The sequence below is a fragment of the Pleuronectes platessa genome, chromosome 22 (assembly GCF_947347685.1).
Source record: "Pleuronectes platessa chromosome 22, fPlePla1.1, whole genome shotgun sequence".
NCBI classification, from domain to species: Eukaryota; Metazoa; Chordata; class Actinopteri; order Pleuronectiformes; family Pleuronectidae; genus Pleuronectes; species Pleuronectes platessa.
Window position 1 is genome coordinate 11,559,806 of NC_070647.1, and position 14,330 is coordinate 11,574,135.

Consider the following 14,330-nt stretch of genomic DNA (forward strand, 5'->3'; position numbering starts at 1 on the left):
ATAGCCTGTATTTTAACTTTCAGCCACAATTTGTATTAGTAATATTATTATTGTATTAAGCAAGTTGATTACTGAGACCTGGGGACGATACACGATTCCTTAAAAGATTTGGCATCAAGTCTAAAGAAGTCTGGTGATCACTTCGGTTTTAAAGAGTAAGTTAACACCTGAATAAAAAGTGTTTAAAGCATTGTTAGGTCAAAACAAGCTTTTCAGGGGCTGTAAAGTTGATCTTAACCTTCAGGGCGTATGCATCTAATATAAAAGTCTTTTAAAATCTTTATATCACAATGTGAACCATATTTAATGTAAACAAAGTAACAAAGAGAGTAACTTTGGTCCAGACCTTCATGTGTGAAAACTCTGACACCAGTTTCCAACATTTCAGCAATAGTGAGGGCCACATTTTTCTAATAAATGAAAATACAATAACAAGATTTTTCTTTGTAGAAACTTCTCCAATTATTTGTTCCATCTTAAAGCCAACCATTGAACTAACTCCTTCCACAAAGTGCCTTTTTATCTTCTAGCTGAAAAACTGAAAACTGATTTATTTCAGCAACGTATTCTGAGAGTTGATGCTCTCAGAATACCCCCCCCACACACACACACATTTCATTGACCCGGCCGTTTGCTCGACGCAAATACAAACATACACGTCCAGCTGAATGATATTCAAATGATAATTGACATTGATCTCTGATTCTATGCACACATCAAATTTAAGCACCAATTATTGACACGCTGGCACACACACTCACACATTTCAATGCAATGACTGGTGTTTATGCAGCGGTGTATATTTACAGAACCCTCGGCTTGACTTCTCTCTTGTCAAATCATGTAGAGCAGAATCTCTGTCTGACGCTCATTTCCTATTCCCCCTTATTGATTATTTATTTATTTCCTGGTGGATTAGCCCTGAAGCCAACAGGAAGCCAGACGAGCGTGGTTTTAACTAGAGACCTGTGTGTGTTTCAATTTGTGTTATATGAAGCAAAAACATAGTTAAACAAAACAGATGTGAGTGTGTATGTATTGTCAGTGATTTATTACATACATGACTTGTGACGCGGGGGCAGCGTCTCCCTATCCTGTCATCTCATGTTTGATTAATAAGGTAAACGCTTATTATGCAACATTTGTGGAAATGTATTCATCACCATTTGAATTGATTTTGCATTAGTCTGCGATTCAAAATACATCAATTGTTCAGTAAGTCATCTAATCTGCATTTAAGGTAAACAAATGTGTGCGTATATATGCATACGTGAGCACGGCTGAGTAAACAAAAATCTCCTCTGCGGCGGCGTCAGAGGAGAACGAGGGAACCGAATGTTCTCATAATTGAAGCTTAATTAAGGAGCTTGTCCGAATCATTAGTCCGTCTGTCATCCGTGGTGCCATCAATCACTCGGCGTGTAAAACCTGGCCGGCACGCTGTCCCGTGAAGGCATCCATCAGGGCACTTAGCCAGTCAGCACTCTTGTATTAGCCTCACCTCGCTGCCTCCATGCATCGCTTTGTGTTCGTCTTGGACCCGGCGTGGCCTCACGAGCGAGGCATTACATTTTAGAGGCTTCTCTCGCTGATCTCATCGCAGAGCCTCCTGATGAACGACCCGCGGGCGCGACTCAAGTGTTTTAGCCGCTAAACAAATGTTTGCTTGACCTGACATCACGGCGGCGGGAGGGAGATTAAAGACGCAGCCTCCTGTAATGGAACGTATTGCAATTTAAATTCTTGCTCAGTCAGAGTAAAACAGAACTTACTGCATCCAGATTATTACGTCTGCTACACTGCAGACTGCACTGCCACTGAACAAGGTACTTAACACAGTGGCTCAAACCAGCAGACTGAGGCTCCAAGGTTAGAACGTGATTGGATGTTTCAAGGTTAAACGGCCATAACGGTTGTTTTACACATAGCAGGGGATACAACTGCAGGACCATAATTCTAGTTTGTATTGATACACGATGAGAAATTGTTGGTTTTTATAAAGTTGCTCTACTCAGGAGTTGAAAAAGCAACTTGCACAAAAGCCAAACTTGTTTCTTGTGTAGATCTGGTTCTTTATAGTTTTATCAAAGTTACATGGTCGCTGTACAATGCAGGCGTGTTCAGGGACACTGCTCGTGTGTTCAAGTTTCAAGTTCTTTTGAGGGACTCCAACTACAAAGACTCAGAAGACAGCTGCCTGAGAGCTATTCATCTCTCTCTCTCTCTCTCTCTCTCTCTCTCTCTCTCTCTCTCTCTGTCTCTCTCTCTCTCTGTCTGTCTCTCTGTGTGTGTGTGTGTTTTAACTTTTGATACAGTACCTGGAACTCAAGTTGCATCTCATTGTTAAATGTAGAGAAACAATATGTGCAGAATAACATGACATCCTGGATACAACATGTCAATCTTGGGTTTATATATTATACATCTGTCCTTTAAGAAGGTCCTAATTGAAACTGGATTGTTATTTGTCTGAATAAGTATTCACACATTTTTACAGTGAAATTATATATTTTCCTTTATTCATCATTTTTCCAAGGTATTCACATTTTTATATGTATATATTCTGTAAATATGTACGTGTAAAAATGTGAATACTTGTATCTGTGCCTCTCTGCCGGCAACCTGTCCGGGGTGTACCCTACATGTTGCCCATTGTAAGATGTGATTGGCTCCAGCCTCCTCTGTGAGGATAAGCGCTATAGATGGATCTAACGTGTGCGGTGAGGTTGAGGTGCAAGGATGATGTCAGCATGTTGTTTAAGCGATTCAGGCAGAGGTCTATTTACAAAATGCACTATTGACTTTGAATTTCACATAAAAACTTTCGTCATGAAATCACTTTTGAACAAAGTTTTCTTCCGCGCCCATGGCTTTTATCAAACACAGACGAGATGACTAACGGGTTTGTAAAGATCTGGAAACAGATCACAGCAGCCGGCCGGTCCGCGTGCCTCTGGAGCGAGAGCAAATAATCATCCGCCAAAACATGGAAACGACTCAGAGGCAGATAAGGAGATGATTGCATCCTCATGAAGTTTTGGGTTTTTTAGATTAATCTATCTTTTTTCATGAGACAGGAAAGTTGCTGCTCATCTGTTTTTCAAATGATTTTTCATGCAAATGGTCCCGAAACAAGCAGCCGACTAAGGAAGCCGCCTGTAGACTTCAGAATCATAAGAGAAGCAGGATTTAATTCAAGAGCTGTTGGCTGGAAAATAAATTAGAGTGTAATGTGCATAAGATAGACAGGGTTCATATTAATACACGTACATTTCATCCATCCATCTTTGTCCCTCCATCCTAAACCCTACCCCTTGTTATTGCTTCACACAGCAATAAGGATGAATGAAGGCATTAAAATACTCCGTTAAATATGAGTCTTCATTTTGCACCTGGACAAATGACTGCGCCAAGACGAAGAGGATGTATTTGTTGCCGCTTCACCGACGTGACGAGTTGTTCCTGGCTGCACACAATTGGCGGACACATCCAATAAAAGCCTTATTGTGTTGCACACACACTCAGACAGAAACACACCCGCCCCGCTGACAACACCTGACGCAATCCCAGGAAACGGAGACAGTGTGTTTTCCCAGTTAGCAGCGCTCATAACAGCACCAGCCGTTTAACTGTCTCAGGGCACGGTTGCATGTGCTTGCGATATGTGTGGCGATTAATGATGCATCGTGTCGTTTCACTTCTTGTGAGAACAGCAGAGGAGAAATTGTCATCGACGCTGACATTTTGAACTGTGACACAAAGTGCTGAGCGGTGTTGTCCCTTTCTGTGAATGGGAACACGCACACGTGCTGAATGCAATTAAGTGTGCACCTCTACTGATGCATCGGGGATAAAAGATGGAAAATCACACATTATATATACATTGGCTTTATAAACACAAATCTGATTTCATATAATGACTGCGATCAGTGATGCGGTTTTCACCGTTTAGTTTTTAAAGGTCAAGGCAAATTATTGTATTGATATTTTTATGTTGATATTCTTGTCGTCTGGAACACATCATGTTCTCTCTCTCTCTCTCTCTCTCTCTCTCTCTCTCGCTCTCTCTCTTTCTCTCTTAATTTACTTCTCACTAAAAGATTATTTAAGTGTTTCAGTCAAAGCTTGCATTTCTCTTAATTGAACATCTTCTTTGAATTAAAGTTGATTTAGTAAGTTATATATATATTTTTTTTTTTGGTGGCCCCTGAACTTCCTGTGTGTGCTTTGTGTGTAAAATCAGTTTTAATACAAATGTTTAATCACATATTTATAAATAAATAAGTTTAGTATTATTATTATACATGTTTTAATTAACCAATATCTTACATAAGTTTCCTGCGGAAATAAAGTGACATTTCTATGAGGGTCTTTTTTGTACTATCCACTCTGCAATTCCAGCTATGGATATTTCATAAAGGTTTGAACTGCTGTAAAACTATAATAACAATAATAATAAAGCCACATTTATGTTCATTTTTCATCCAAAGAAAGATTTATATAGGGTGGAGCGTCACACTAATGCCACCCCTGTGTTGTGTAAAGGCACCTTCTGTGGAAGCATTCACTCATTAAGGTCCTGTTTCACTTTATTTATGGAGTATTAGCATAACTATGAGTGTGATTATGGTGGGACATTAGACATTCAGCTCAAGGGCCCTTTGTTGATGAGTGGGACTGTATCTCTACACAGAATGCTCTGGTCTCACACACTAATACGTCTCGCTCTCTGCTCTATGTGGCACAAATGACCAATTCCCTGGTACTTAGATGCATATTTGTACCCGTGCTACTGTGATGCAGTGCAATAGAAATATGCCATGTTATTGTTTAAGGGGTTTTAGTGAATACGTGGCATATTAACAGGCCGCGCTCTGCTCTGAAGCTTTAATGGCAATGCAGATGCAAGTGTGCATATGTAATGTGGCGGTACAGTGTGTCTTTACTTGTTTGTGCATGTGTCGCCAGGCTTTCCTATGTGAATTTAAAGTTTGATTATTAATAGAAGTGTCCCAGTAGAGAACTCATACCTCATCTGATATGACTCCTGATAAAACACTGGTATTATCCGTGTATTACCACCTTGTATTATACGGATATAGATGGATAGCATATTTCTAATTGGCTGAGCAACCAAGGCCAAACACAAGATCAAGACTCATTGCCAAAGGGAAACAAGTTGTACTGTACAATTTGTTATGCTTCTGTTTTAGCACCTAACTCGGTGAAGGTTATGCATCACACAGCTTGTTACCACAGATAGTACTTCTTTGTTGTATTAAAATATGCAGTTCTCAACAGCAACAATAACGTAAAATGCCATAGGAATTGATTGAACATCTCAATAGAAGAAATACACAGCCTAACCCTATAAATACCCCGTTTAAAAAACGGCAATTAAATAGGCTCCTTACGATATTTACTTGGTTTTGGCAAGTTAATAATTATCAGGTCAGTGCAGATTTGTCTGATGATGGGTCCAGGTCCCAGCTTTTGAGTAAGAGATTGGTCTGATGGATCTGGTCCAGTATTCCTCAGCTCTACATGGATCTGAGTCCCGGTGTTTTTAAATAAAAAGCTTGCGTGTCTCAGTTCTGTTATTGCTGCATCCGCCGACATACACACACTGATGGGGATAGAAGTTTAACTTTAAAGTCTTTAATCCACATTAAGCACACCTCAGTTATTTCAGTCTATATCTTAAATGCTAGATTTGTACTGTTTTAATTGCTGCTCTACTTAGATTTAAAGTGCTAGAACAAATCCCAGCGTCAACCTCCATAAACTCTGTATAGTAAATATTTAAAATAATAATACGATTTGGCTTTGAAGTTAGCAAACCGGGTGTAGAGCCATTATTTCATAAGCTTTTGAGAAAATTGCTCTTCTTTTTCAGCGACTATTGAAAATGTTGAGCAGGTTGTCGCCCAAAGGTTGAACAGATCTACGGGTAAAGAAATGACAGTTATTTGTGCACCTGTTTATTTTATTTCATCTACAAATTAAAGGTGATGCATTAACCACCATGTTGAAGAACACTGATGAGCAACAAGTTATGTTCATGCCTGATGCTAGGAAACAAATATTGTTTTGTTTTTTTCCGGCCTCAGTCTCGGTCTGTTGCTTTAGAACACAGGTCGTATTTCACATTTTTCTCTCCCTCTGTAGCCTCCTGGTTTACCAGCCAGCCTGCGGCCATGAAATCATTACTATATCGCATCAGTGCAGCCAGCGATTGAAGCTACAGTCAGTAATGTGCTGGTACAGGAAGGAAAGACACAGATTAATATCTTCAGATTGGACGGGGAGGAGCCGCCCTTTGGTGCAGTGGCTTTTACTGGTTATCACAGGAAGAGAGAGTGTTCATACACGAGTGAGGGAGATGGTGCTGCAGCAGATGAAGTGCTGTTAAAACCGGGAGAAAAAGTAAAGCAGTCATCTGATCATACATGAAAGAGAATGTGTGTGTGTGTGTGTGTGGCTAAGTAATACTGATTTAATAAGCCTAATTCATATATATATGAAAAGGAAAGGATTTAAAAGCAGTAACAGAAGAGGGGTGAAACCAGGGGCACTGGCCCAAGTTAAAATCTGATTTGCCCATGAAGTGCCCCTGAGCTGTCAGTAGTCTTTTTTTATTTCAATAAATATAGTCACTTATAATAGTTACAATAAATATGACTTATTGTCTACAATCTTTTTTTGAAGTACACAATGACCTGGAAGGAGCAATTTTCTCAATATGTTCAATGATGTGACTTTGAATCAAAGTAATAGAGCTAACAGTAAACGAGGAAGGATTTAAATGACTTAAAATCTTACTGAATCAGGACTTGGATGCCGGACATATAATTGGCCCCTCTGTGTAAATGGTGGCCCCTTTATGGCCCCAGATTTGCAAAAATCCTAGATCCACCACTGTAGCAGATGGAGCAGTAGTTCACTGTTGAGAGAGAGTTGTACTTTCCCCTTGTTCTCTACTGCTCTTTCTCTTTCTGCCAAACACACACACACACTAAACGTAACGTGCATCTGCCTAAAGTCTCACGAACACACGCACGCACACACACACACACACACACAGAGAGCCGTATTATCCAGGGATTCAGTGGAGATCAGTTCTGTGATGAGTCTGACATCGTGATCAACTGCTTGGTTGGACCACATGGCTCGGAGACAATGCTGACTCACCTCCTACTGGGGCTCGCACGTACACACCTGCACACGCACACACACCATCACCACAACAAACCCAGACACGCATACAAAGCACCTGAGAGCCGTCTATAACTGTGGAGCGGGTTTCATTCTCAGGACCCCATTAATTCCTTCTAGATGCTGATATTGATTGAGGGGGCTGCGCTCTGCTCTTGTTAATTCAACTCGGCCCAGATGGATTTTGATTCCATTCGTGTTGCCTGAAGGTGACTGCTGCTCGTAAGAAAAGGGTGAATAACGCCAAGGGAGCGGCAGCACGGGGACTGGGGAACGACACGGGAAGAGAGGAGGGAGAGAGGGAATATGAAAGAGTGGTTGAAAAGAAATGGGAGCAAAACATAAAAGATAAGAAACGGCACAATTAGACGGAATGCATTACAAAGGGATGAAGACAAGTGAAATAATTATAGGGAGACGAAGGAAAGACAGTGAATGTGTGATGTCTCTAATGGGGGTTCCACTCATCCAGCTTTTTGATGAAAAACAGAGAAATATTAAATGTCAACATCAATTGCTGATTTCCCCACTTTATGCGTCAAGGAGGTTTTATTTTCACTCTGTTCTGTTCTGATTAGCTCATTATGCTAATGAGCCGTTGCACAAAACCCTCTCAGTAATTTATATTTTGGAGGTTATTTGTGCGCTTACGTACGTACGTGTGTGTGTCATGCATGTAAACTATATGTTTCGACAAATGCAGAAACACAACCTGTTTTTATTTCATTGCCACTTTATAAACTTAAAAAAATGATACAGTTCAAAGACACTAATTCATGGGCTGCCCCCTCAGAGGACGCAGTCTACCGAGCTCACAAAGACCGAGACTGGACATGACAACAAAGTTTTCACGCCCCTTTTATTTTGAACGTGTACCACGATCAGTTTGGTTGATTTTTAAGCAGGACTGTCTTGAATGACTCGCAACTTGCTGTAAATGCGATGAATCCTGGGAAAGGTTAGGCTGCAAGGTCCAAGTGGGTTTGAAACCCCCAGTGGTGTTATCAGCCAGGTTCAACCCATCAATATAGATATTGTATAGATTTAGTAATGAATGTATTAATATAAAAACATTGTGTTTCATGAAAGAACAGTTATATAATTTAGTTTACAGCTAAAGGAAAAACATGTTATTGTCATTGTAATGAAAAGGACAAATACAGTAGAGTCAGAGCAGAGAGCTTCTTTGTTCAGTCTGACAAGTAACAGAATAAACATTTTGTATCCGGTCAAATCCTAGAATATTACTGCACAAGAGACAAATTGTCCTCTACTCAGACTTGTGACACGAGTTAAAATGGGGACAAAGTCTCCTTTGAATGGTTTCTAACCTTCTCCTCTTACAAGCAAACACCATTATCAGTGCCTGAGAAGATGTAAAGGAGGAACATGTTGTTCTTTCCTCGCTAACTTTGCTACCAGGGTGAGAATGGCTGGAGCGGAGTTATTTGTCATTGTCAGGCTGAGTGCCCCGCTACCTGTCACCGTGGTCATCCTCTCTCGCTCGCAGTTCTTCCTCAGTGTTTTCTCTTCTCTCTCTCTTCACTCCACCTTGAAGGGTTTATTTGCTCGACCCCAATTCTTCTTTTATTTGTTCTCGTTCGCTGACTCTCATCTCAGACTCTTCAATACTTTCCTTCACTTTCACTGGTCGTGACTTGTGTTGTATCTCACGTCCTCTTTTATACGTGGGTAGCTTTTTTTGACATTACTTTCTTTATGATGCCTTGTTTCTTAAGACGATGTTGACTTATACAAAATGGCTTTCACTGCATTAATGCCCTCTGTATTCATGTTCTTGTTATCTTCCTGTCTAACTTCTTCATTTCCCCTCTTTCAGCTTTAGAAAAAGTGGGCCGGGATTCCAGCTACGAGCAGGAGGGGAAGGTTCAGTTTGTGATGGACGCCGTGTACGCCATGGCCCACGCTCTGCACCGCATGCACCGGGAGCTGTGCTACGGCTACCCGGGCCTCTGCCCGCGCATGGCCAGCAACATCGACGGCAAAGAGCTGCTCAGCCACATCCGCGCCGTCAACTTCAATGGTAAGGCTTGCACTGGACTCACTCAACGTCAGTGTATTGATTTCACTCTGTGGCTGTATTTTTTTTCACCAGTGGTTCAAGTTAACAATGTAGAAATGCAGAATATCAATTTTTTCATTTCATCTTTTTGGATTTATGTGTTTTAATACTGACATTATATTTGAACTAAGGAAAAAACACCAGAGCAAGATCTGACTGAATCCTCTTCATTGTTATTGTCATTGTTGTTTTAGTCAATGAAACACTTGGATCATCACTTATAGGGTTAGGGTTAGTATTTCAGCAAGTCATTTTTCAAACAATGTCACATGTCTAAATTTGATGTCACTGCTGATGAGAAGTAGACGTCATGTGGCCTCCGGTCTTAATGGGATGAATCAACAAATCTAGCAAATGCTTTTTACTTTATAATGGTATATAATGAAACAATATATATTACAAATCTGTACCACTCATGCCAGTCAGCATTCTCATTAAGAGGACAAATTCGTGTGAATACATTTCACTGTCCAGTAATCCCGTATTTGTTTATCCACCCTGACTCGACACCTCCAGCTCCTATTCAAACAACTCTAATCCTGACTCCTCTTCTAATTTGTCTAATCCTCATCAAACACAGTATACGTTGTGTCGCATTTCACCTTCGAAATTAACTTAAGATCTGTTTATATTTGCTGACAAGTGGATAAAAAACATTTACTCGTTTCCTCCCCAATAATAAGACACCTCATGTTAATATCCTCTTATTAATCCCCTTTTTCCCTTGATGTGCTTATACCTGCTTGTCGGTCTGCCTTTTCATTTCCTGTGTTTTGATGTGGAATCTATAATACCCGCTGGTTTAGAGCGTATGAAAGCGAGAAATACGGAAAGGGAATCATTTTGTGAGGATTACAGAAGAGCTTGTCTGATTTTCATTTTCAGAGGTGAGACTAGAATGAATGAGTCTGTGAGGGAATGTGTGCAAAATAATGTGGTTTTCTTGTGCCGTCTCTTTCTCTGTGTTTGCAAGAAGTGTCAAACACCAGTTCACAGACAGGGACTGATTTCTCTGTGATACTGCAACAGGAGGTTTGTGCTCAGGTGTGTTTCTCTGTTATTGCTCTGCTAGAGGGGAGAGAAAAGATCCCATAAGTACAAGGTCAGAAACCATTTACCCCAATGCATCACTGAATCCCTTCATGCTTACTGAAATTTGCCCCGACACAAAATGTGCTGCAACAGCTCCTGGCCCCATTTTGAGAGAACATGAGATACCAGAATGGGTTATTGAGGTGGCACATTCCTCCGATTAATAAGTTACCTACAGTTAAAATCTGAATTGTAATGTAATGTCTCCTTAAATAGTGTCTGTCTACATTCTAAAGCTGCCTGTTTGGAATCGTCTGTTTATTTGTGCTGTGCTTATTCTCTGAAGCTACTTCAGAATGATTCCTTGTTATAAGTGAGCCCTCCTCCAACAGTTCTACAATAGTTATAGTAGTTTCATGTAAAGTTTATGGTGCAGAATGAAGTTACATAACTCATGTTCATCCTACCTGGTTTATATGCATATCAAAAAACTGCTGATTCAATGAAGAAGATAAGTTGCTGCAATAACAGCCATCAGCAGCCACGTCTCCCATCAATGTCTGTGTCAGTTTGCGATGAAATGAAATGAATAACAAAATAATCAAAATGATCCGGCACCACTAAAGGCACACTGCCACGCCCCGTTAATTGCAAACAAATTTATGAATATGGAAAATATCACGTGTCAAAATGGCACCAAATCTGTCATGACTCTTCCCTGGGCCATTAACAATACACATGTAAAGTGAAGCTCATTAGATGAAGTGTTCACTAGACATATGAGCCACATACAGACAGAGAGAAAGCCAGACAGCTCGATGTGTAATTAACTGTTCAGTGACACCGAAGTCTTGAAATAACTAAGCTGTGAATACCAAGCATCAATCCACACGCAATAAAGCAGAAAGACAGGAAGCATGTGGTAGAAGTGTAATATCTCGTAGCCGTTGTTTCACCCCTACCAGTGTTTTTTGAAGTCACGGAGACGTTCCCTCGTGGGACGTTTCCCATAGAGAACAATCTGCTTCCCTTTGATTTCTTTTCGGCTTTGCCTCTTTTTTTTTTTTCTTCTCGCGCAATATGGTTGCCTGTAAAATAGAATGTTTATTTGCCGAGCTATTTTGTTTGCACAGTGATAAAACACATACGATAAATCATGCTGAGGGGCAACATGTTGCAGCGGGGGGGGGGGAACAAGAGGGGTCTTTAATACCCTCATAATTTCCATTTTTCACCACAGAGCTTTGACACGCTGATTTATGGTGCACTGCTAAAAGTGAACCCAGGTGGACTGGGGAGTTTAGGCCGTGTCATCAAACAGCTTGTAGATTATTGGCACCTATATGTCATCTTTCAGTTGTCAAAGTGCAGATATAATGTATTTTGTTTCCGAGGCCAGACTCTCTGCTGTATTTGAGAAGAGAGAATGATGGGGTTCACCATTTTAAAGATGTTAAACAAGCCACCTCTGCCTGTGTAAATCCCTTGATATATTTTGTTTCTAATTAAATGCAGTGTTATTATTGATGTGTTGACCTTGATATCCCAGACGAAGAAACGGGGGGTGAGCCTGCTGTACAGCTTTATCTCTCTTTGTGTTTGTGGCACATAAATGGATCGAGGGCGAGCGAATAGGTTAAAGTTGCAGGAGCATGGATTCTCTTTCTCCCCGCTCGCTCTCTGGATCCATACCAATTCACCTCTCCAGCGGCGGCACGAAACAACAAGGCGGAGTGAGGGGGGGGGGGGGGGGGATAATTTCAAATTGTTCGAGCGGTGATTGTTCCCCTGCTGGACATGTATTTGCAAAGCAGAGCCAAACAGGCAGCAGTGTCAGAAGAGGAAAGGAGGTTGGAGGAAAGCAAGACAGGGAAACAATGTGAGGGATAAGTAGCCGATTAGGACATGTCCTCCTGCTGGACCTCCAGGTGAACGTCTCCTGGAAGAAGATATTCATCACAGGGACTTCCTTCAGTCGTTAGCTTGTCGGCGGATCATTTAAGGAAGTATTAGCTCCAGCAATTATAAAATATGTGACAGTGATACAGCCCTGCAGTTGGATCATTTTGCATTAAAAATGTATACAAACAGTGGCTGGTTTATAAATATTTATAAATATTTTGGTACATTTATATTGCTTGCAAAATTGGAATAATACATCTTCATACACAGCAAATATTGTGAATAATGGGTTACCTTGAAAACACCTACTAGATTTACCTTGAAACAGTGCGTACACACAAACACACACAAACACGCACACACACACACACACACACACACACACACACACACACACAAACTCAGACAGACACACAGGTTGGTGCAGTGCAGAGCAAGTAAGGGAAACTATAAGGAAACAAACCCTGGAGCAGCAATGACACACTGTCCAGCCTTCATTTGTTGGTAAGTTGTTTATTGGCTTAAGCAGGCAAAACTAATACTATACACAAACACACACACACACACACACGCATAGATATATAGAAATGTTGTGGACAAAACATAGAGACATCGCTGTTTAAACATCAGGCTATTGTAGATTCTCTGAGGTGCTTAGAAATAGAGGCTTGTTAACGACATCTTGACTCATCTTCGGGGAAGCTCGCTTTACTTATTTAAAATGTGTGTGTCATCAAAATTACTGTTGGATAATAAACATAAAAGTTTGTGCACTAGGTTTTAATCCAATCCGTACAGAACCCTGATTCGGGTTGTCACTGAAGAGAAGGAGCTGTTGCAACGTGCAGAGAAATAAACAATCAAACCACAGGAACTATGGAACTACGTGATTCCATCTGTTGAATCGGCTACTTGATTAACTCTGTGTGTGTGTGTGTGTGTGTGTGTGCGTGTGTGTTTGTGTGTATGTTGGAGGTTGATTACTATTCGAGTTTTCTATTTTCTCACCAACTCAGAGCAGACCTGTTCCAAATGACTGATCCAGATCCTCCCCAGGCTTTTCAAACTTACACCTTGCCAATGATTCTCCCTCCATCACTCTTTCTCTGTCTCACTGCCGCCCCGTCCCTTTTCTCCTCCTTTCTTTCCCTGTCATTCCTCTGTCTTTCACTCGTCTCCTTGATTTTCTGGCTCACTTTTTCTCTTGTTTGCCTTTAACCACCTGTCTCCCCCCCCCCCCCCCCCCCCTCCCAGCTTTCTGTCACACTCTCGGTTGCTCTTCTCCTCTCTCACCTATCACTTCTATCCCCTGAAGACACAGACTCTTCCACTTAAGACTGAGCTGAGGTGGCATGTTTAGATTTCTAATTTGTGAGAAAATTTAGTTATCACAGCGCCTTGATACAGAAGTCAAAATGTCGTTTTCGTCATTAAAATCCCAGATTTTAGAAAAAACAAAACCCACTTGGTGATGTTTTATTTTCCCCACTAATAGAAATGAGTCCTAAGTCTTGTTTATTTACTATCATCTTGTGGCTCTGTGATGGAGAGACACTCTGTGACTGGGCAATAGACTGTATAGAAGCTGTTATCTTGCACATAGAGAGCCAGCAGCGATCGCGGCGGGAGCCAAAGTATTAAGTCAATTCTGGGTTCGACCAATCACGTCTCACAAGGTTTTTAAAGCTCAAATATAACAGAAGAAATCCGTGTGATAAGAGCTACCTTAAATAACAGAAACCATCTTTGAGAAGAAAATTATTTGGACCATCTTCCCTCTAATGCGGAGGAGCTAGGATTCATGATGTAGGCAGCAGGCAGCCACCAGGAGGCAATCAAGATGCTTTGGGGAGCTGCAATGACGTCCAGCTTCACATGCACCCTATGGTGTTGGCACATGCTGCCGTCTCTGCACCACCTTATTTTAACAGTAAGGTTTTAATATAGTTACAAACCAGCACACCCATAGTTTCTAAAACACCTGAAGGGGGCAGTGCAGGAATAGACGCGCCACACTTTCCAGATAGTGACCCCTTTAACTAATGTCCCTGTTTGTTCATTCTTTACTTTGACTTTTCATTTGAGAAAGAAGAAGCCA

The 14,330-nt window shown here is 41.0% G+C and overlaps 1 protein-coding gene across 1 annotated transcript in view; it reads left to right on the forward strand.

Annotated features, from left to right (window-relative positions):
* The window catches only part of grm8a (glutamate receptor, metabotropic 8a), a 111,713-nt gene that overhangs the window by 75,748 nt on the left and 21,635 nt on the right, over positions 1-14,330 (forward strand). The window contains exon 5 of the mRNA XM_053415461.1: positions 9,056-9,259. Coding sequence (XP_053271436.1) covers positions 9,056-9,259 — 204 coding nt within the window. The remainder of the gene's footprint in view (positions 1-9,055; positions 9,260-14,330) is intronic.